General features: G+C 36.8%; 1 protein-coding gene across 2 annotated transcripts in view; it reads left to right on the top strand.

The window, feature by feature from the left end:
* Positions 1–22,138, top strand: part of ggnbp2 (gametogenetin binding protein 2) — a 44,062-nt gene that overhangs the window by 17,857 nt on the left and 4,067 nt on the right. Inside the window, exons 3-12 of one of the 2 annotated variants that reach the window (XM_078422601.1) lie at positions 2,348–2,601; positions 3,725–3,823; positions 11,150–11,263; positions 11,403–11,606; positions 13,985–14,159; positions 15,013–15,201; positions 17,016–17,166; positions 20,003–20,128; positions 20,485–20,633; positions 21,877–22,119. In XM_078422601.1, the coding sequence (XP_078278727.1) occupies positions 2,348–2,601; positions 3,725–3,823; positions 11,150–11,263; positions 11,403–11,606; positions 13,985–14,159; positions 15,013–15,201; positions 17,016–17,166; positions 20,003–20,128; positions 20,485–20,633; positions 21,877–22,119 (1,704 nt within the window). Of the gene's footprint in view, positions 1–2,347; positions 2,602–3,724; positions 3,824–11,149; positions 11,264–11,402; positions 11,613–13,984; positions 14,160–15,012; positions 15,202–17,015; positions 17,167–20,002; positions 20,129–20,484; positions 20,634–21,876; positions 22,120–22,138 lie in introns of both variants that reach the window. The other variant, XM_078422600.1, reaches the window with a different exon arrangement.

The following is a 22,138-nucleotide window of genomic DNA, read 5'->3' as shown; positions in this document are numbered from 1 at the left end:
TATTTCTTTTTCCACAGTTGTTGCTTGACCTGAATATTTTCAGTTTTGAGAGGCAAGGTAATACTTGAGAGGCAATACTTGAAAGTGATTTGTCAGAATGATGGTATGTAATAACTATTTGGAAGCATTAGATTTTGCAGCTAGCAGGCCTTTTGTATTAGAAATTCAACATGTTCCATGTTAAGTGCTGCTGGGGAGTCTTGTAATTTGACCTGATGTTGAGGACTTTATATTATGCCTACTTACTATGCATGTTGGCGTGATATGATTTAATTCTATTTGAAATGTAGAGTTCCCATTAGATGATTGGTGGACTGATTGACACACGTGACAGTACAAACGGGTACAAACTATAATCCTTTACCAATCCCTGTTAACATGTGGCATCAAAGGACAGGTTTTAAAATGTCTTGCAACTGAATAGTCAAAATCAAGTTGAATAATCAGATAATTAAAGTGCATTTAAAAATCCATTAAACCATAAGTAGAGAGCAATGTGAGATATACTTAGCTATACCTATTGTTAATTAAAGTCAGTGACCACATTCAATGAAGACAGTGAAGGGCTGGATATACTAGCTATGATAGCCATAAAACTGAAGAGTCAAATACACACCAAGACTGGGTTATCATCTCGATAAATTATAAAGTATTCTTGGGCTCAATGGCTGGCCCATAAATGGAACAAGTGGTGCGATGTGCAATTAAGTGGTAAGCTGTCCAATTCTTTCCTGCTACAAAGTTAATGCATAAAATCTGTATTTAAATATGTTCCATCAACTTGATGTTGACCTTTTGCTTGTAAGAAACAAATAACCACAATGAATGGATTTTAAGTGTTTGCTTCGATCACTGTTAATATGAAAAGCAGACCAAACAATGTACATGTTTGGCTTCAAGATTGATTCAACTGCCTTGAATTATCCCAGGAGATGTAACATGCATATCCACTGGAAATGAGAGATTTAACCTCTGATCTGAGGTTTGGGAGTTGATCAAAATGGATACTAATCCTTTCACCAATCCCAATTAATTTTTGCTAATTGTCCTGATGTAGATGCAAAGTTAAGTCTCGTTCCATGCAAATATGCCACTGGAATCTTCAAACATGATACTAAGTTTTCTTTTGTCCCATATTATTAATGGAAAAGTTTCGGTGCGTTGGATTGTACTAATAGTTGACTATTAAATAAGGTGAAAGTATGGAACACACTGGTCCTCAGTTTTATGCCAATCATAGCTAGCATATCCAGCCCTTCACTGTCTTAATTGAACGTGGTCACTGACTTTAATGAAAAATAGGTATGGCTAAGTATATCTCATTTTGGTCTATTTGTGGTTTAGATTTTAAAATGCACTTTATCCGATTAATCAACTTGATTTCAACTATTAGATGGGGTTGATAAAGGATTATAAGGGTTGAAGCCTTGGGATGCAGCGTCTAGAAGCATTATCTTCATACTCATCCTGTTCATCTTGTGAGGAAGCTGCTGAACTCTGGCCTTGACCACCGGGTGCCACTATAAGTAGAGACGGGTATAGGCCAATCAGCTTGAGTACATTCTGGGCTATTGCCTCATTTATTTGCCACTTCCCTGTTTCTCCAGTTCACTCCATTGCTGACATTTTAAACAGTGGAAGCAGACTATCTTTTTATAAACAATTGATCATAAGATCAGAAATGTACTCCGCCATTCAATCATGGCTGATCTATCTCTCCTTCCTATCCCCATTCTCCTGCCTTCTTCCCATAACCTCTGAAACCTGCACTAATCAAGAATCTATCAACGTTCTATTTATCAAGAATCTATCCCTCTAAAGTTTATATGTACATTAAATCTTTTGTGGCTTGAAATAAAAATCCTACGAGTCACTTACCATTTGCCATGAAAGATGCTAAGTTGTCTTTTTTCTGATGTTAAAGAAAGTTAATTTGATTCCTTGCATGTGTAACCAATTACCAGTACCCACATATACCATTTTCAAAATTGTTCCATGTCCTTATATTTTTATTTTCTGCAGATTACTTGATTATGGTTTTGTTTGGAGAACTAGAATTAAGCTGCTCAGTCATTAGCAGATATTAAAATTAGTTTCGCTGTAAATGCAAACCCCTTGTTTTCAACTGAGAGATAAATAGTAGTTTGAAAAGCTTTTGCTGCAAATTCAAAGCATCCAGACAGGTAGTTCTGTATCCTAGATTCTGTATTCTGTAACCTAGATCCTAGGCTACAATCTTTGTAACCTACATTAATATTTGAAGCAAAGACATACAATGCAAGAGTTTTTATTTTGAAGCATATTTCTCAATTAGAGTTACAGCTAAAATGCAATAATTTTGTTCCAGCAACATGGTATGCTCAAGCAGCAAGACCTTAATATTGCTATGATGGTAACATCCCGTGAAGTCTTCAGTGCACTTTCTCAGCTGGTTCCCTGTGTTGGATGTCGACGCAGCGTGGAGCGTCTGTTCTCACAGCTAGTAGAATCCGGCAATCCTGCCTTGGAACCACTTTCAGTGGGTCCCACCGGAGTACTTTCAGTAACTCGTGTCTGCATGACAGATGCAAAAAAATTGTATACATTATTTTATGTACATGGGTAAGTGAATACTTCTAAATTTTATCTTTATATTGTATTTTTCTATCATATATACTTTGTACTGCATTATATTGATGTTTTAAATTTTACAGTTGGATAAAATTGCTTTGATAAGAAAATGTCGGAAATAGTTTTTCATGCTCCTGTTGGGCATTACAGTGTCTGCTCGGAGTATGTCTGTGTTCATTTTGGCCATTGTGTGAATAATCCTTGCATCAGTCGGGTTTTAACCGGCTATTAAATGGAAGTAACTTGTATCTGCATATTTTTGTAAAAACTAATGGAATTGAAAAGTGAGCAATAGAAACTCTTGGGAAGGGAAAAAGTAAAAGGATGATCAAGTCCAGTTAATAAGCCAATTAAAAAAAATCCTTTAGCAGTCAGAAAAGATCTACGTGGATTGAAATAAAAAGTGATGATTTCCCTTAAACATTCTACCATCGTCACTTCTTTCAAATTTCATTGCAAAATTCTTGTTTTGATCTTCTAAATGGGTCCACAAGTTTACCACCTACAGGAGAGAACTTGTTCATTAGGCTATGAAGCAGTATTTCAAAACCACTGCCATGTTCTCGCCCTCTATACTCTGAAGATAGAATTGTAGTAACTATTCATTTAACTAACATGTATATTTGTTACACCGTCAACTATCTATTAAATTTCAAATGGATTTCAGTGCTTCAATTTTGACTTGGCTGAATGTAACAGTTGAAAATAAAGCATACTTTTATTTAGCTGTGTTCTTTGGAGGGCTCATGGTGACTTGAAAGCATAATTTAAATTTGATTACCAGTTTTTCTCGTGTTGATTGGATGAGGTATGTTTTGATAATATCGCCTGCTTTACTGTTACTTCACTGCTGATACTGTAGCCTGACCCGTGACTTCACATAAGCTATCGCATTTTATCAAATAATATTTGGTTGCAAAAGGACTGGCATATAAAAAAATAATTTTGTCCTATCAAACGAGTTGAAGTCAAGGTCAACAGCTGGAGAAATCTGAAACAGAACATTGTGTACTGATTATGGTGCTAGACTGCCCATTATATAGCATGTGTATTTGAGTAGATTTGTAGAATGCTTTGAATTTGGTAATTAATTGTTACTTCTGAATTTCTTTAGGTCCAAATTACATGAGACGATTGATGCAATTCCTAAAAGTAAAAAGAACAAAAGATGTCAGCTACATTCATTAGACACACACAAGCCAAAACCATTGGGGTAAGTTATAACTATAGTTCTTGTGCATCTTTTCTTTAAAAAAGACAATTCACTGATTTATAAAAAATCAGTTAGGATATTCAGTTCAACTTTAAAAAAAAAAATCCTGAATACTCTGATTTGAATACAGTCATTGATAAATCAGGGAGAAACTGATCTTTTGGTGGAAAAAAGTAGGGATTGATTTTTAGAGTTAATCATTAAATTATTTTGAAGATAGACCCAAAGAGCTGGAGTAACTCAGTGGGTCAGACAGCATCTCTGGAGAAAAAGAATGGATGACATTTTGGGTCAGGACCCTTCTTCAGACCATCGTGACTGGAAACGTCACCCATTCCTTTTCTCCGGAGATGCTGTCTAGCACGCTGAGTTACTCCAGCTTTTTGTATCTACCTTCGGTTTCAACCAGCATCTGCAGTTCCTTCCCACATGTTAAATTATTTTGTTTATATATGGAACATTTGTGGATACAATTTTCTTTAAAAAGAAGTTGAGTAAAATATCGAAGGTAGACACAATGCTGGAGTAACTCAGCAGGACAGGCAGCATCTCTGGAGAGAAGGAATAGGAGACTTTTGGGGTCGAGACCCTTCAGACTGAATATTGAGTAAAATATTATTTGATATCCAGAAAATATTAAGAAATAAAAATAAAATTGGTTAATTTGGGGCCACAACAAATAGATCAAAGAAGTACTGGGGGATTTTTTTTAATAGAAAATATGGATTTCAGTTAGATTAAAGTTGAAAATGAACAATAATGTCCCATTTTGATGGGCATATTCTTATAGAATAATCAAATTGAATTTGCACTATGATATTGAACAACAGTATGATGAAGCACTTTCAGTAGTGCAATGCATTTGCTGCACAACATTTCAAATCTTGTAAAATGTGAATGCTTTTTCAAACATTTTATACTTGGCCAGTTTGTCTGGACTTGTTACATTTTGGCTTTAACTGCATGCTGTCTGCAATCCACCCTTTTGCATCGCTGCCACGTTTGAGTCCAATATTTCTTTACCCCCCATGTTGAGGAAACAGAAGTTTGGGGCTATAGGATTTGCAAAATATTACTGATGGTTGACTGACAATATTTGTATGTCTAGTGTTTCATGTAGGGTAAACTACTGCTGCTAAAATCTGAAAGCAGCATAACCACGATTGACTGTTATATTTTTGTCAGGATAAGTGGCTTGGAAATCTCTATACACTTTGACAGTTTAAATCCTTATGTTTGACCTGTTATTCAGTCTGGCTCGGGTATGGAGGTTAAGAATCTCTTGAAACTGTGCTTCAAATTGGTTTAGACCGAAGATAGACACAAAAAGCTGGAGTAACTCACAGCATCTCTGGACAAAAGGAATAGGTGACATTTCGGGTCAAGACCCTTCGTGCTGGTAGTTTAAAACAGATCCTCCACTTTTGCCAGTCTTGGTATCTGAGTCATAAATTTTGATAGTACGGGGCACACAATTAATTGGCGAGTTAACAGACCTGGAAAGGTAAGGCTGCATCTGATCATTGAGATTGCTTTTTCTGATAAAACTGTATCCGGTGTACTGGTTCCAAAACTTCATAATTAAATCAGTGGCAGTATTGGTATTAAAGGAATTATTTCTTTAATGCAATTGTTTTATAGAAAGTCGTAGTATGATGATTGTAAACATTTATTTTGAAGCACAGAAATAACTTTGACAAAATAGAGATGGCTTTGGAGATATTTTGTTGGTTAGAAAACAGTTCTTGAAATTATTGTTTGGAAGAAGTGAGGTGTTTAATATGACCTGTGCTATTAAAGCTAGATAACTCCGTCATTGCCATTGTTGAGCTCTCTAGATGTGTGTATGTGCATTTCAGGGAACTTTAGGGTGTAAATCATGAAATTTCACAGTTCCGAAGGGGTTAATTAAACCTTTTGTTTGTGTGTTTTATCTTGACAATTATAGTTTGTACTTTCTAATTTGTTTATATTCAAATTGATTTAATTCAATGAAAGTTGGCATCCAAGATAGATGCAAATAGCTGGAGTAACTCAGCCGGTCAGGCAACATCTCTGGGGAAAAGGAATAGGTTGTGTTTTGGGTCGAGTCCCTTCTTCAGTCAAGTCAAGTCAACTTTATTTGTCACATACATATACAAGATGTGCAGTGAAATTAAAGTGGCAACGCCTGCGGATTGTGCTAACACTACAAAACAGAATAGAATTTTTTTTTTTAACACAAAAAATAAATTGATACAGTAAATTAAATTAGTCCCTGGTGATATGAGAGTTAACAGTCCTGGTGGCCTGTGGGAAGAAACTAAGTATATTTAGGGGGGGAGGGAAACATTGCCCTTATTTATCTTTTAAAAGTTTTATGTCCAACAGAAACTGTTACCACCTTATCTGGTGTTTTGAACATATTAATATTTTTTATTTGATAATGATAAAAGAATCTTTGTAACAAAAGGGTGGCGTTCATGCATGATTAATTCTGTACCCACTTAAAAAAGATTGGTAGCTTTTCACTCCATTTCTAGAGATTTTTTTTCTCAACCCCTAGCTTAATCTGCATCCTCCTTTTCAATATGTATCCTGTTTGTCCTCTTGAAGTTTGCTGATTAAGTGTATCCTTGGTGTTCCTTCAGAGCCCACAAAATTGTCCGAAAGTTTACTGTTGTTAGTAGCAGCACCATCAAGTGGTCACATTTGATCATTGCAATAATTTGTTTGAACTACAAGTTACTGAGTAGTTTTATGGAAGTGCTTTTAACTTGGAGCATTCTAAAACCTCAATTTTTATTGATATTTTTGGATGTTCGTTTATAATCTGAAGTTGGCTTTTATTGAACATGAGCCAAAGATGCCTGCAGTGCTTTGCTTTTGCTGACCTGTATTTGGGCCATGGGCAGATGTACCTCCGCTGTGGGCTCTGATATGCCTTTTCAGAATAGCATACACAAGATTGCTAATTTCAGATTAGGGTATTGAAAGCACATTTTTTACATTTGCAAAGCCATGGCTTATGTTCCAAAGCAAAATGCCATTAACATCTGTGTTATGTTATTTGAAGTCTGAAATAAGCATTAGATTGTGGCGTTTAGTATCTCTAATGCACAATGTACATCCTTACAGGTGAGGGTAGAAAGATGTATGCATAAATGATCCTGAGCCTGTTAACTCTTCTGTAAATTACAGTGAAGGGAACAGTGGCAGTGGAAACGCAGAGAGAGCACTAGGGTCAGATAAGAAAAGTATTGGAGACAGCAAGAAAGAAGTCAGATGTAGCATCCTATTTCACTTTGGACCTTTTCAGCCACCGCACAGGTAACAGGGAGATGAACTTAGGTAGTTTATTTGAGGTGCATAGAGCTCTTATGAACCTTAATTTTATTGTGTCAGTGCTTTAAACCAAATTTATAAAAAACATCACTTTATTTTACGTGCATTGTTAATAAATGGTGCTGCTGAATTTGATACCTATCTTGGACTATGATTATTAAAAATGCCTCTTCAAAATGTATATCAAAAAACTTTGCGGCAAGCAACAAATATCTTTTTTTAAAAAATACAGATACTGGAACTCTAGAAAATATTGAAAAATCTCAGGTCTGGCAGCACCTTGGAAAGAGAAATGGTTAATATTTTGATTAAAGATCCTCTTTTGACCTGAGGTTAAAAATTAGTGTAGGGCTGATCCTATTGTAGATTAGTGTGATTCCTGTTCAATTTGTAACACTTCATGACACGATACGGTGAAGTGGGGGAGGGGGGGTAAAATATTACCAGACATATAATGAATGTTTTAAAAGTTCTAAATCTAGCTACTCAACAATTCATGGGTTAAACAATGCAGTACACTTGAAAATAATTGTTATACTTTCTGAAGATGTGCAAAAAAAACCTTATTTTGGAATCGCAAGCCTGTTTTTATGTTCTAGTTTGACTCATTGACCTCTGCTTACCCAACCAACTAGACAAAGGTTGAATTTAGGAGTATAGTTTCAGACATGCTGGTAGTCCTCTGATTTCTTGTTCAAAATGTCGTGAAGAATGTTGGCGGGTTATTTAAGCAAAGCGGCTATCCTACCTAAACTCTGGTTTGTCCATTGATGGGAAGTCTTAGTGGAGCAACAGTTGCATAGAAGTTATAACTGATATATTTTTGGGCCTTCTTAAAGCACTTCTAATTAAAACGTGTATGATTAGAAATTGGTAAAAGACATTGAAGCTTCAGGCAAATTGGTTTTGCATGCAATTACCTGATGTATATTGCACTGTTTATCAGCCTAAATTGTACCTGTTTCAGTGCAGACATTGTTTTGTGGTGTTTGTTTACTTTGTCTCCATTCAGACAGTTTGAAAGCTTGTTTGAAATTTATGCTTTGGTCAAGGATGTTTGGGAACTGCTAGTTTGAGTAGCCTTGAGCATAGTTCTAGGTTATGCAGAGCTAACCAAAATAAATGTACCATCATCAATTTTAGTGAAGCTAACCCATCCAGCGATGTATTTCCATTGTGGAAGAAACATGGTTAAAATGTTTTAAGTATACAATTTGCTGAAGAAAAATTGGTGTTAGTTCCAGAAATCCTTTAGATTTGTTGAACTAAATGGTGACCTAGTGGAAAATAGTGACTAAGTGGGTGTTTCCTGCCTGCCTTTGATCTTTGGTCCATTTCTGCTATGCTTAAATTTATAGAATATTCTTCAAATATGTTTACAGTTTTGCATTGTCATTTTATCTGAGTGGAAAAATCAATTTCAATATTAGCTCTTTACCTACTGAGATCTAACGTGGAAGCTTATTAACTTTGGATGATTATGAGGTGAAAACAAACTTGGTGGAATGTTAACAATTTTATGTCTTATGTAATTAATTAACTGATGCTCTGGTATCGGAAGACAATAAATGGTGAGTGAACTTCTAAGATACTCCGGACAGAAAGATGGTATCCAGTGTCCATTTAAAAAAAAATGACGTGGCAATCGTCCACTGAATTGTATTATTCAGGTTAAATACGTAATAATGAATGCGTGAAAATATAAATACAGGCAATCCAAGCCCACACTACTAAAAGGTTGATTTTCTACTTCTCATTCATGAATGAAAGGTCGAATCAATGCTGGGACCAGAATTTTCTATCCGCAAGAAAAGAAGACATTTTTAAAGTCAAGTGAAACTGAAAATAAGTTACTTGATTCCGATGAATCCCAAAGCACAACACACAGGCAACACCACATTAGCAATTATGACCAACTAGTTATTCGGGTTGAGTAGCAATTAATGTTACTTTATCATCAGTAATTGAAATTATTTTTTATGGGAAATCATACATTGATTTTGAAATTCGGGGTTGTACTGATGTGATGAAGGCATAAATGGGGGAAATGGTCGGTCATTTTTTAGGGTAGAGGATTCTAAAACTACTTTTTAATAGTGTTCAAATATTTCTCAACCTAAGATTGTTGTGGTTTTTTTTTCAATCTACTGTGATATTTGTGCACAAGATAGTTGTGGAAGGAAAGTGAGATTTTGTGTAGGGGCACTCCTTCATCACTGGTTCTCTTTAATCGAACATGACTTTTTAAAAAGAATTCTCATTCCTTAATTTTGCATTGTGATTTTACAACTATCAATGTAATTGTCAAATAGTATGGGAAATCTTTAAATAGTCTCAATGTTTTCATGTAGTGTAAATTACTACTTAATTTTCAGTATATATCTGGATTTTATTATCTAAGCTTGTGATTTTTTTAAAGTGAGTATGATTTTAGTTTGCAAAATCTCTTAAATACTTGTTAGAGAATTTTGACATCTCATTTCTCCAGTAAGTAGGTGCACACGGTATAAAATGTTTAGAGTAACCATTTCATCGTAGACTAAACTGTTTTTATCTACTAGTGTCCAGTAAGATTTATCCAGTGTTGAAATGTTTATTTTCCCTAAGTCCTTCTTCCTTGGCGTTAATACATATTTACCATGATATTTTAATATTTTATTTGTTAGCCTAGAATCAGTGGCACACACATCTGAGTCAAAAGATTGTGCATTTGTCCCACTACAGAAATGGAAGTACCTAAGGTCCTAAACATGTCCAACACCACTAAAACAAAATGATCTCATATATTGTTAGATGTTGGAAGTACTCAAGTCAGCTATAGCATCTTTGGAGGGAAACAAATTTAATGGAACAAACTAACGGCGGCACGGTGGCGCAGCGGTAGAGTTGCTGCTTTACAGCTAATGCAGCGCCGGAGACTCAGGTTCGATCCTGACTACGGGTGCTGCACTGTAAGGAGTTTGTACGTTCTCCCCGTGACCTGCGTGGGTTTTCTCCGAGATCTTCGGTTTCCTCCCACACTCCAAAGACGTACAGGTATGTAGATTAATTGGCTGGGTAAATGTAAAAATTGTCCCTAGTGGGTGTAGGATAAGTGTTAATGTATGGGGATCGCTGGGCGGCACGGACTTGGTGGGCCGAAAAGGCCTGTTTCCGGCTGTATATATATGATATGATGATATGATAATGCCACTCATAAACATCCGGTTCTCGATTGCTACTGTGCCTCATGCTGAGCATTTTGTTTTTGATCCTCTAAGACATCTGGTAATCTATTTTGCTGTTAACGTGGTTTTATTGCACTTGCCAGCAATGCAAAGGAATACTCTTCAAAGTAATTGACTGAACTGCTTTGGAACATTGTGAATATGTGAAAAGCACTTTATAAATGAAAGCTTCCTATTTGAATTTCTTTTCCAATTCCCTCTACTAACCTATGTCTTTTCTGGATTTTAAAGAGTGACTTTAATCCTTACTAGTAATTTGTAATTACTTGTGCTATTGTTTTGAACACTCTCCCTAATGATATGTTGGCAGAGCTAAGCAGTTAATGGTCTAAACACCTTTTAATTAAAATTGGCAAAGCCTCCATAATTTTGGCTTCATATTTTGTTGTGTATATCCTGTGGTGAAGCTCACTATTACTTTGAAAAATGTGAGCCTCTAAATGAGCAATTACCGGCATACTTAATTGTTCGGTTCCTTGTATTATATTACAAAGTAGAAATGGTTCCATATTTTGCAGTTTTCTCTTTTTGTCAAATGGTGTCTGGAATAAATAAAAAATAAGTGGCACTATTACGTGTGTGATTAGTACTCTTAATATCGTGCATTAAATGGGATCCTGGAAAACATTAATCCACATGACGAGTATGTATAACTACTTTATCGTATTAATGCTGTTCCTAAAAGTGTTCATTTTAATTTGTCCAGATGCCTTTTGCAAATGATAATGCTGTTTGCCAGAAATCAGCATCATGTTGTTTTTGTTTTTGTTAATAGGGGCTGCTGGATGGATGTGTGGGAGCTGATGTCACAGGAATGTAGGGATGAAGTAGTATTAATAGACTCCAGTTGTCTTCTGGAAACGCTCGAGACTTATCTACGGAAACACAGGTTTGTTGTAATACAAAGGTGCTGTGCGAATTTAGTGCAGAATGAGTTGTTGAAATAAATTAGATGTTAACAGTCTCAGTACTTACTTCACATTGACAATGAATTACTTGGATTTATGAATATTCAATTCTTTTTACAGGTTCTGTACAGATTGCAAAAATAAAGTGCTGCGTGCCTACAACATTCTGATTGGGGAATTGGATTGCAGCAAGGAAAAAGGTTACTGTGCAGCTCTGTATGAGGGACTTCGTTGTTGTCCTCATGAACGCCACATCCACGTATGCTGTGAGACAGACTTCATTGCACATCTTTTGGGCCGTGCCGAGCCAGAGTTCGCAGGAGGGTATGAGTATGTAATTTGCTAGAATGGGCTATCTAGCGCTTTTGGTTGCTTTTTAAAGTAGTTTTTCTTGGCATGATGCAAGTGTGAAATTGTGCTGAATTGAATGTTTTAAGCTTTGCAGTATTTGTAACCTAATCAATCTGAAACCGAATTTGGGCTTCTCTCCTAAGTTGTCACATCTGCACTTGAGGCCTGGGAGAAGGTTGTCTCTTATAATGATTCAAGGGAAGAGGGCTGACATTTACAGAGTTGTTTAAATGCTTCCTGGAAGTGGAATGGAATGCAATCACATTGCAGGTCTGGTTAATACGGTGGCTGATTGAGAGAGTTGGATAACTCAATGTTACCAAGGTTTTGATGGGTTAACAACTCTTAATTTTTACCTGGGAAAGCTGAAGGTGAGTAGATAAAGATAAAGGACTGCAACTTGATCATTTAAGTGGTACTTCAACATTATTGTTTTATCTGAATTTCATGGTATTTAGTTAGAGTTGGATAATGTTTTAAAGAAAACCACTTAGATCACACATGGCATAGAATAGTCAGTAATGGTAGCTACGAAAATAGTTAAAACATTAGGTCTGACCTTTTGTAGCTCTAAAATTGCTGGCTGCCTGTTGCTATCCTGTTTGTTCTAGTGTGGTCCTGGCGAAGATTTTTGCATGGAGTTTGGCTCCTATCATTTTGGAATAACTGTGTGTATGATTTGGGACTCTGAGTGCAGCCCACCTGAATTGTAGAATAGCTGTTGACTCTGCTGATTAGACGAGCTGTCAGAGCTCAGGGCAGCTTTTTATGCACAAATATTAACTAACCTTTTGGATAAGATTCAAGTTTTAAACTGTCAATGAAACCTTGAAAGGTCATACTGAAATTTGGGAGTCTGTGACAAGTCCCCTGGCGTATCTGGTGACAACACCACAGAAGTCGCCATCGGCTAAGGAAAATAAGAACAGGACTTGTTCAGGATGCCTGTGAAAGTCCCTTTGGCTTTTTGTAGAAGATCAGCCTTTTTTATAATTTCAGGAAAGGTTAATGCCTTAATTTTAAAACCCCTTGGGTTTCTTAATAATTTTAGTCGTCAGTAATGTAACAGTTTTGATACTGGGTAACGCTAAATTAATAATAAAACTGAGACACGTGTAATTTTTTTGCCGTTTGACTTGAAAATATCAGCTAGAAAGAGCATAACCGTTTGACATATAAGAAAAAAATCTGGAATTGGCCGGAAAGCAAAATTATCTAATTTTATTATCTAAATTATCTAAAAGCAAGATTATCTAAAAAAGGATGCAGTGCAGATCTGGAAAATCTAGCCCTTGCTCACTTATACACAGCCCATTTCACGTGACTCAATTGAGGAGTCGCATGAAATGGGCTGTGGTGTGGTGGCGACAAGAAGAGGTTGCTGGGTCCAGGTTTAATCCTGAATACCAGTTAAATATTACAAAAATGACACTATTCTCCATGTGACCACCATTTCCTCCCAGGTATTTATTCACAAAATGCTGGAGTAACTCAGCAGGTCAGGCAGCATCTCAGGAGAGAAGGAATGGGTGACGTTTCGGGTCGAGACCCGTCTTCAGACCCTTCTTCTTACACTACCATTTCCTCCCACATCCCAAACAATGCTCTAAGTTGGGTTAATTGTCTGCTGTTTGTTACCTCTTTGGGTGTGGCAGGAGAATTGGGAGATGTTGATGGCTTGGGCGGAACCTAAGGGAAAATAAATGAGGGAAGGGGATTGATCTGGAAGACCTGATGAACCATTTGGTCTCCCATGTCGAAAGAAATACACAGTCCCTGGGATATTAACATCTTATAGACACCTATGCATACAAACAAGCCCCCATTATAGTAAATTCAACAATCTGATGTATGTCATGTCAAGTCAAGTCAAGTCAATTTTATTTGTTTCGCACATTTAAAAACAACCCACGTTGACCAAAGTGCTGTACATCTGATTAGGTTCCAATGGAAAAAAAAATGAAACATACAGTAGCACGCAAACAGTTCACGTGCACATGTTTGTTCCTACAAATAGAACTGGTTTCAGCTCTCCACTTTTGGTAATTCTTAGCTGTCTAGTGTGCTTTTTACGGCACTCATTACAATATTGTGGAGGTGTGATTATTATATAGTGATTGTTTTTTTGTTGTACTTTCTGACTTACGTCTGTAAAAATTGAACCAGTTCTTTGCCTGGAGACAGTCTATATAGTGTTGCAGGCTATATAGATAGTACAATTCAGATATCTGTCCATTGCAAACTTTCTGTTAAAATAATTGTACTGCTACTGTCCTTTCAAAAATTGCTGTTATTACTCTGTAGTTTGGAATGACAATGTTAAATAGCCTAACCACTATTATTGCTTCTAGACGGCGGGAGAGACATGCAAAAACTATAGACATTGCACAAGAGGAGGTTCTCACCTGTCTTGGTATTCATCTATATGAACGCCTGCACAGAATTTGGCAGAAATTGAGAGCTGAAGAACAGACATGGCAGATGTTGTTCTATCTTGGTATTGATGCACTGCGAAAAAGTTTTGAGGTACAAAACTTAAAATGTGGTTGAACAATTTATAAATGCTCTTAATAGGGCTGAGTGTTTTATGATTAAAGTAATTCTTTATTCCATATCAGCTTGTCATTCTCCATTTCCTTTTTTGAAACAATTTATTGAATGTCTTAAGATGACTTGCTGGAAGTTTTAAAATCGAAACTAGGCATCACCTGGTACGGGAGAGGAATTAGAACATGTCACCTTGGTTCAGTCTCATTGGTGTCTTTGGAGCAGCAACAGCAAAGTCACAGGTGTCAGGTTTTTCTTTTCATCTTTTACCCATGTAAAACTTGTACATTAGTTTCGGGAGTTAAAAATGTAAAAACATTTCTGAAACTTGACTTTGCGTACAAAACCTAAATAAATACTAATTTGGTATCTAAATGATTTTGTGATCCAGATATATTAATAATTCTTGCATTTATTGTGTTGTCTAATCCTTCTGCAAGGCCTGCATTTTTGATGTAATTTCCAAAGCGTTTCATATTTTATTTCAAATATCATTATCACTAGTCATTACCTGCAAACTATTCTGTCTAACCTGAATTCATGTTCTGTCTAACCTTTGACCAGTTTATTGTAGAAGCAGCATTGCAGTTAAGGTTAATCTATTTCTGTCCACTTGCACTTTAGGCCGAATAGTAATTGTAACATGCCCGCCTTTTGTGGTTTGATTGCTTGTACATAGTTAATCCTAGTTGGTCCTAATTCTTTAACATTTTTATAATAAAATTCTCCCATATTAAAATTATTGGAATTTTATAAAGCATTTGAAGTATCTGGTTTTGAAAAATTATGTTTTGAATTTAGCTAAATGTCTATTAAAAAAATAACTCTGCAGATGGCAATTGAGAAAGTGCAAGGTATTAGTCGACTGGAGCAACTATGTGAGGAGCTCTCAGAAGAAGAGAGAGTTAGAGAACTCAAACAAGAGAAGAAGCGCCAAAAAAGAAAGAACAGGCGTAAAAACAAATGTGCCTGTGAGATAACTACTCTTCAAAGTCCAGGAGACACTAAAGCCCAAGAGGAGGTGGGTGGAAAAATGTTCTATTTTTAAAAAACTGATTCAAGAACCAAGTTGCACAAACTGCAGGTAGCACTCCACAGCTAGGGAAATTTTAACACTGATAAAAGAATATATTATAGAAATTCCTGTTTAAAGTCATCAACTTTGTTTAGTTCAGTAATTAAATGTGTTAGCCAATGGGGAACAGAGTTCCCAATTTCCAGATCCAATCTTTTTCTCATGGCCACTGGTGTTTTTTGGGGGGGGGTTTTGCACAAAATTATGTTATCTGTATTGCACACTTCTCCCTTCCCCTCTTTCCCAAAAGGCAGTGGTCGGATTGATTTATGTGGAATCATTAACCATATTTTCCCACTTTGCACTGCAATATACTACCAGAATGCATTAAGGGCAACAAATTTTCTAGCAATGAGCCAGGGACAAGAACGGGAATATCATTCAAAATATAATGACGCTGTCATTCCTTCTGATAATGGCTACAAGACATGTTGTACTTGACTAATTCAGGTTGCATGTTCACTATAATCTCCAGACACTTCAGTGATTAGATTGTAATACACAGAATTGCTTTGAAATGACAAAGACTAAACACTCTTCTGCTCATTTTCTTAATATTTGTATGTGGTGATCCTAATTTGATTATATTTCACTATGTTGGTTAAATTCCTTCTGCTGCCAACTGATTGCTACTTTAATGTTGATTTTGCTTTCTGTTTCAAACAATAGAATTGATGATGTATTGTACCGTTTTGCAACTCTAACATTTCTCCAATTTGCAACTTAATCTTTTATCAGTGAACTTTGTTTTCAATCCCTCAACTGCTGGAAGTTGTCATTTTCAGTTACTCTGCCTCGTTGCTTTGAAATTATAAATATATGCTAGCATACATTGGATATGGTAAATAGGAATGTCACCATATATGCAATATAAATTCTCATTGTCATATTGCGAAGACACTGTGTTCTCGGCCTGCTGAGTCCAGAATAATCATCAAGCACTTAGATCTCCTTGTTTCTATTTCTCAAAGAAAACAATATCCTGATAAATTTGTGTTCACTCCCATGTTCCCTCGATTAATTGCCCCAGTTTAGTCTTGGTGCTTTGCATTCGCTGTCGCATTTGTTAGTTTCTGTGCATTGTTCCATAAAGCACTACTGCTTTGATTTTTAAAGATCAATTTGCCATGAAAGCTGTTTTATGAATTTGAATCCACCTTGAATTCCATCTGCCGCTCTTGTCCAGTTCTTTATATCAATTTCCTGTCTCCTCCCTTAAACCTGGCTACAAATTTAGGGATATATCCACTTAAAATATCTAATTCACAGTGCACACGGTAATCTCCGCCTAGAACAGAACACTGAGGTTGTGCTATCTACTTCCAGTTGTTGAAAACATTAATTTGTTCCTCCTCCTAATTATTTAAAAAAAGATTTGCTAAATAAAACTATTAAAAACTTTATTTTTTAATCTTTCATATTTTTGTTTAAAACCATGTCAAAAATGGTTTAAAATACTTGTGCACCACATCCATTGTGTTTACTTGGTGCTGGTGTCAGCTACAGTGCGTTCTTGGCTTTATCACAAGTAACCTTCCTAAAGTTCATATTGCTTAACTTTGGTCTCTCTGGCCATCAGTAGTCTTTAACGGTTTCATACGAACCGTAGGGCAGATGTTGAAATTGCAGACTGTGTTTGTATAGATTTTGTGGCTCTCCTTTTTGCTCTGCAATCCATGGAGACCTTTACTCCCGATGGAGTAATGAAACATGTTTTGGTGCAATTTCTTAATTGGATTCTCTATGCAATGCCTTTCCAGACTGTGTCAGAGTCCATAGAGAGTAGCTGTAAAGACTGCGGCAGCACGGAGGATCCTAATGGTAGAGTTGAAGTTATCGTTACAAATGAAAGTACTTCGTGCACGTGCCCTGGCAGTGAACATCTACTGGGATCACCTAAAACAAAGAAAGGTAGAAACACCTTGGCTCTCAACGATCGTGAGACAAAGCTTCATGTTATAAAATCCATCCATATTGATAGATTTGGAACGCACTGTTTCTGGGAGATGGTAGTTATGTATTGGCGTTTTGGGTTGGAAAATATTGCTTTAGTGGCATTCACAAATCACGGGGCAGGGGGGAGCAGGGTTGAGAGGGAGAGGGGGGGGGGTGTGGTTGGAGAAGAGAACAAGTACATTCTCTGAATAGAGTGCTCATTTTGAGAGTTTGGTGTCAGGTGTGCTGATGTATCCTGTTCACCAGACCTAATTCAGCATGATTGGGAAGGAAAGGTGTAGAGGGAGAAGCACCTATCTACACAAATCCCATTTGCCTGCTCTTATCCTATCCTAGTGCCAGTCCAAATGCCTTCTAAGTTATGTCATTGTATCAGCTTCCATTATCATTTGGTTGCTTGCTCCAGATATTTACTGTTCCCCTATGTTTGAAGAACCTATCCCTCAGATCTCCTGAGCTTTGGGCCTGGTTTGAGATATTGTTCTTCAAGAACTTTCCTCCTGTCATTGTTTGCCATTCAATGAAAAGTTGTTCCTTGGATATGGAAAATTATCCATAATTTCCATATCTCATGATACAAAGTGACCATTTGCCTCGTGTTTCATGCCAGCTTTCTGGCAGAGCAATCACCGTCCATATTTATTTCCATATAGCCACCCAACTTAATTTTTTTTTCCCAAGTTCATCAATTTCCTTTTGGTTCTTTTGCCAATTACACTAAAGAATAATGTATAATATCGAGTTAATCTATCAGCATGGTTTGTGGATAAAACCAGAGTACCCAATGGAAAACCCACTTCACTGGAAAAGAGTCAAACTCCACACTGACAGGACATGAGGTCCGGATTGAATCCAGAAGTGCGAGGAAGTAGCATTTCTGCACCAATATGCTGCCTTATGGATCTCAAGGGTGGGGCGGATGAGTAGAGGACCCAGTATCCTTTGGATACTTAGTGTAAAGCCCATCTTTTTGTCAAGGATGACCTGGATTTCCAAATGTGCATGTGCAGGTGTATTGGTTTATTATTATCATGCTCTGGGAGACGATGAAGAGTTTTGCATACTATTCCGGCAGATCATATGAATACAACAGGTAGTGCAAAAGAGAAAACATCACAGAATATAGTGTAACAGTGGCAGAGAGAGTGCAGATTTTTTTTTAAGTGCAAGGGCCTCAAGGTTGATTGGAAGACAGGGAATTTATCTTTAGTTCTGAAATTAAGGCAGTTTGGGTTACTTGGGTTTGGAGCATAGCCTGAGGCCATAACAATTCCTTGTTGGTCCTGTAGATTAACTCCACTCCAGTGGGGAATTTGTTGAAATTGAGGTGCAGTGTTGTAGTGAAATTATTGAAGCCATAATATTATCTTTCTTAATCCCCCTTCGCCACTGGTATTTGATTTTTCGACCCTTGTTTGGATTGCAGCTTGTGTGGTATTATGGAGCGGATGTAGAATGCTGAGAAAATGGGGATTTTACATAATTCCTATGACTTAACAGTTGAAGACTGCTGAGGTCAAAAGGCCACACCACAATGCTGCTGTTCTACATTTTTCTAGGATGGGTTGCATGACGAAGATCATGTTCATTGCAAACCTGTATAGTGTGCGTGCATGGCAAGAAATCTCAAATGTTAACTAATTATGACCAGCTTCAAAGAAAGGAGTGTTCAGACCTGATTGCTGATGAATCAAAGATTTTTATTGCTTAGTTTCTATTCAGCTGCCTCCTGGCTATAGGGCAGTTGTCCACCAAAGGTGCAATTGTCCACACTACTGTTTAAAAAATTGAGCAATATCTTTCTCGAGCTAAAGCTACTACATTTAACACTTGTGTATTGACTTCCAATATTGATTTTAATTAATTAGTTATAACAATTTAATAAAAAGTTTTAACTTCAAATTACCAGTAACACAAGATAGTTATGACAAGTCATTAAATAAACAATAATAAACATAGCACAAAAAGTAAGGAAATTTGTGTTTGGTAGATTATTTCTTTGTTGTAACAATGCTTCTTGGCAATAAATCTTATACCGTTGGAAAGCCTGTTTATTTCCCTTTTAAATGGTGCCACATTTATAAGGAACATGCATTTGTGGGATGAGCAGCAGAGCTGAGTATATGGGTTGCGCCCATGAAAAATTTGCCAAATCTTCTCTGCCAATGCCAAACAGCTTATTCTGCTGTTGCTATTGACTCTTGTTTTGAGCTTCTGGTACCCCCAGGTGCTGACAAGAATGGGATGCCATCCCACAACAGTGTGTGACCAGGCTGGTGACCAGCATGAGGAGGAGGTGCCAGGCTGTTGTGGCTGTGTATGGTTCTTCCACACGCTCCTGTGGCTCCTGTTTATTAAATGAATAAATTGTTAAATTGCCAATATGTCTTGTTTCTTCAGACTTCAATCATCCAATCCACCAAACAACACCGAACAAGAGTCAATGGCAGAATAAGCTGTTTGGCATTGGCAGAGAAGATTTGGCAAATTTTTCATGGGCGCAACCCATATACTCAGCTCTGCTGCTCATCCCACAAATGCATGTTCCTTACAAATGTGGCACCATTTAAAAGGGAAATAAACAGGCTTTCCAACGGTATAAGATTTATTGCCAAGAAGCATTGTTACAACAAAGAAATAATCTACCAAACACAAATGTCCTTACTTTTTGTGCTATGTTTATATTGATTAATGAAGTAACTTAAAATTGTATAATTACACTAATAGTGATATTGCTGATCCAAGGTGTATTGAAGTTTCCCCTGGTGTGTTTCCTCCCTTCCGCACTCAGGTTTGTCTCCACACTGTAATGGCAGTGATTGTGGCTACTCATCAAGCATGGAGGGTAGTGAGACTGGTTCTCGAGAAGGATCAGATGTAGCTTGCACTGACGGTATCTGCAATCATGATGAAACAGGTAAGTACTTAACAAAATTGTCAGTTTCGTGAGAGCATCATCTTGGTTGCCTTGAATATTGTTTAAATGAAAATTTGTTCATGGGGATGGTATCTCAGAAATTAAGCTCGTGCTTTAAACCAAGGTTTTAAAAATTTCAGAATTAACAGGTGAAAATTGCATTGTGGCGTATGCTCGACGGTTGATGATACATATGTCTCAAATTATAAAGCTGAATGAAATTTGATCTGCACATTTTAAAATATGCAGACAGCCATTTCTGAGATGGTAGAAAGATGTACTGAGTTCACAATAGCCAGCCTGATTTTATTTTGAGAATGATGGCAAATAAATGAATATGCTTGCACTCTTTTCAGGAGATGACACTTGTGTACATCACTGTGTGGAGGATAAAGAGGAAGATGGTGTAGACAGTTGTGTGGAATGCTGGGCTAATGTTGCTGAAGAGAACACAAAAGGCAAAAACAAGAAAAAGAAGAAGAAGGGCAAAGGTGTAAAAAGTGATGTAAGTTTTGGATTTTTGGTAATTCCTTTGGTTGTATAAGAATATATATAAAATATATATATATAAAAATAGGGTGCAAGAGTAGGCCATTCAGCCCTTCGAGCCAGCACCGCCATTCAATATGATCATGGCTGATCATCTAAAATCAGTCCTGCTTTTTCCCCATATCTCTTGATTCCCTTAGCCCGAAGAGCTAAATCTAACTCTTGAAGACATCCAGTGAATTGGCCTCCACTGCCTTCTATGACAGAGAATTCCACAGATTTACAACTCTGGGTGAAAAAGTTTTTCCTCATCTCAGTCCTAAATGGCCTGCCCCTTATTCATAAACTGAACCCTAGTTCTGGACTCCCCCAATATCGGGAACATTTTTCCTGCATCCAGCCTGTCCAATCCTTTAAGAATTGTATATGTTTCTATTATATCCTCTCTCATCCTTCTAAATTCCAGTGAATACACTTTAAATATTTAATTTCAAATTCTTGCCCATTTCTTTTAAAAATGGGATTACTGCATTTGGATTTCAGTACAACTAGCAGAGTGGGCAAATTTGTGATATTTGCTCTAATTACTTTCAAATGTTCTAAAATGCCCAGAGCTTGTACACTTTCTACAAATGTTTATCATTCTAGAATTGTATGTTATATATGCTTGTCACCTCTTTGCAGGAAAGATGTGTATCCTCTAGTGAGCATGAAATATCTACAAGGATATTGCTGGGATTTAAAAAGGTGATGAGAGGTATACTACGATGACTTGAAGGATCAAGGTGGCATTTCTGTCAAGGATCCATTACTGTTAAACAAGGTCAAAAATAGATTTACAAGGATTGAAGGATATTTTCAGCCAATTAGTGGAAGAGATCCATATTACATTGCCTATATAGGTTGTAGAGGCTGAATCCTTCACTGCACTTAAAATGCCTGGATGAGTTCTTGGAGAGTCGTGACCAACACGACTAAGAACAAACAACGAAAGATGAGAGCGCCTATTTTTACTGACATAGATTACTGAAACATTCCTATCTTTTGAGATACTGATTGACTGCATCACCTGAAGCACATTGTGTTCCATGGTTTTATTGTCTTAACCTTTGAAAGCTGACTGTGATAACTGGATAAAATTGCATTGAATTTGCCTTTACTTAATTAGCCTTGAATTTTCAATTTTGGGCATAAAGATTAAAAATAAAAGCAATTAGAAATTTCAGCATTTAAAATGTTGTTCTGTTTTTTTTTTTAAGAGTGAAAATGCGGGCGAGTGTAACATAAATCTGAGTGCACAAGAAAATTTGGGTAATGCTTTTCACAATGAGTTCCACCATGATAAAACCAAAGATAGTTGTAACTCATTAGAGAAAGGTGGTCAACAGCCAGGATGGGTGACGCAGATTCTGTCGGAAAAACATTTCTCTCAGTCTTCACAAATTCCAATGCCCTGTCTGCCTGACTGGGGAAGAGGCAGAAAAACCTTAAAGGAATTACTTGTGAGTATGAGACTGGTCA

The sequence above is a fragment of the Rhinoraja longicauda genome, chromosome 26, assembly GCF_053455715.1.
Source record: "Rhinoraja longicauda isolate Sanriku21f chromosome 26, sRhiLon1.1, whole genome shotgun sequence".
NCBI lineage: Eukaryota > Metazoa > Chordata > Chondrichthyes > Rajiformes > Arhynchobatidae > Rhinoraja > Rhinoraja longicauda.
The sequence above is the reverse complement of the archived record's forward strand: the minus strand, read 5'-3'. Positions and strand labels throughout refer to the sequence as shown.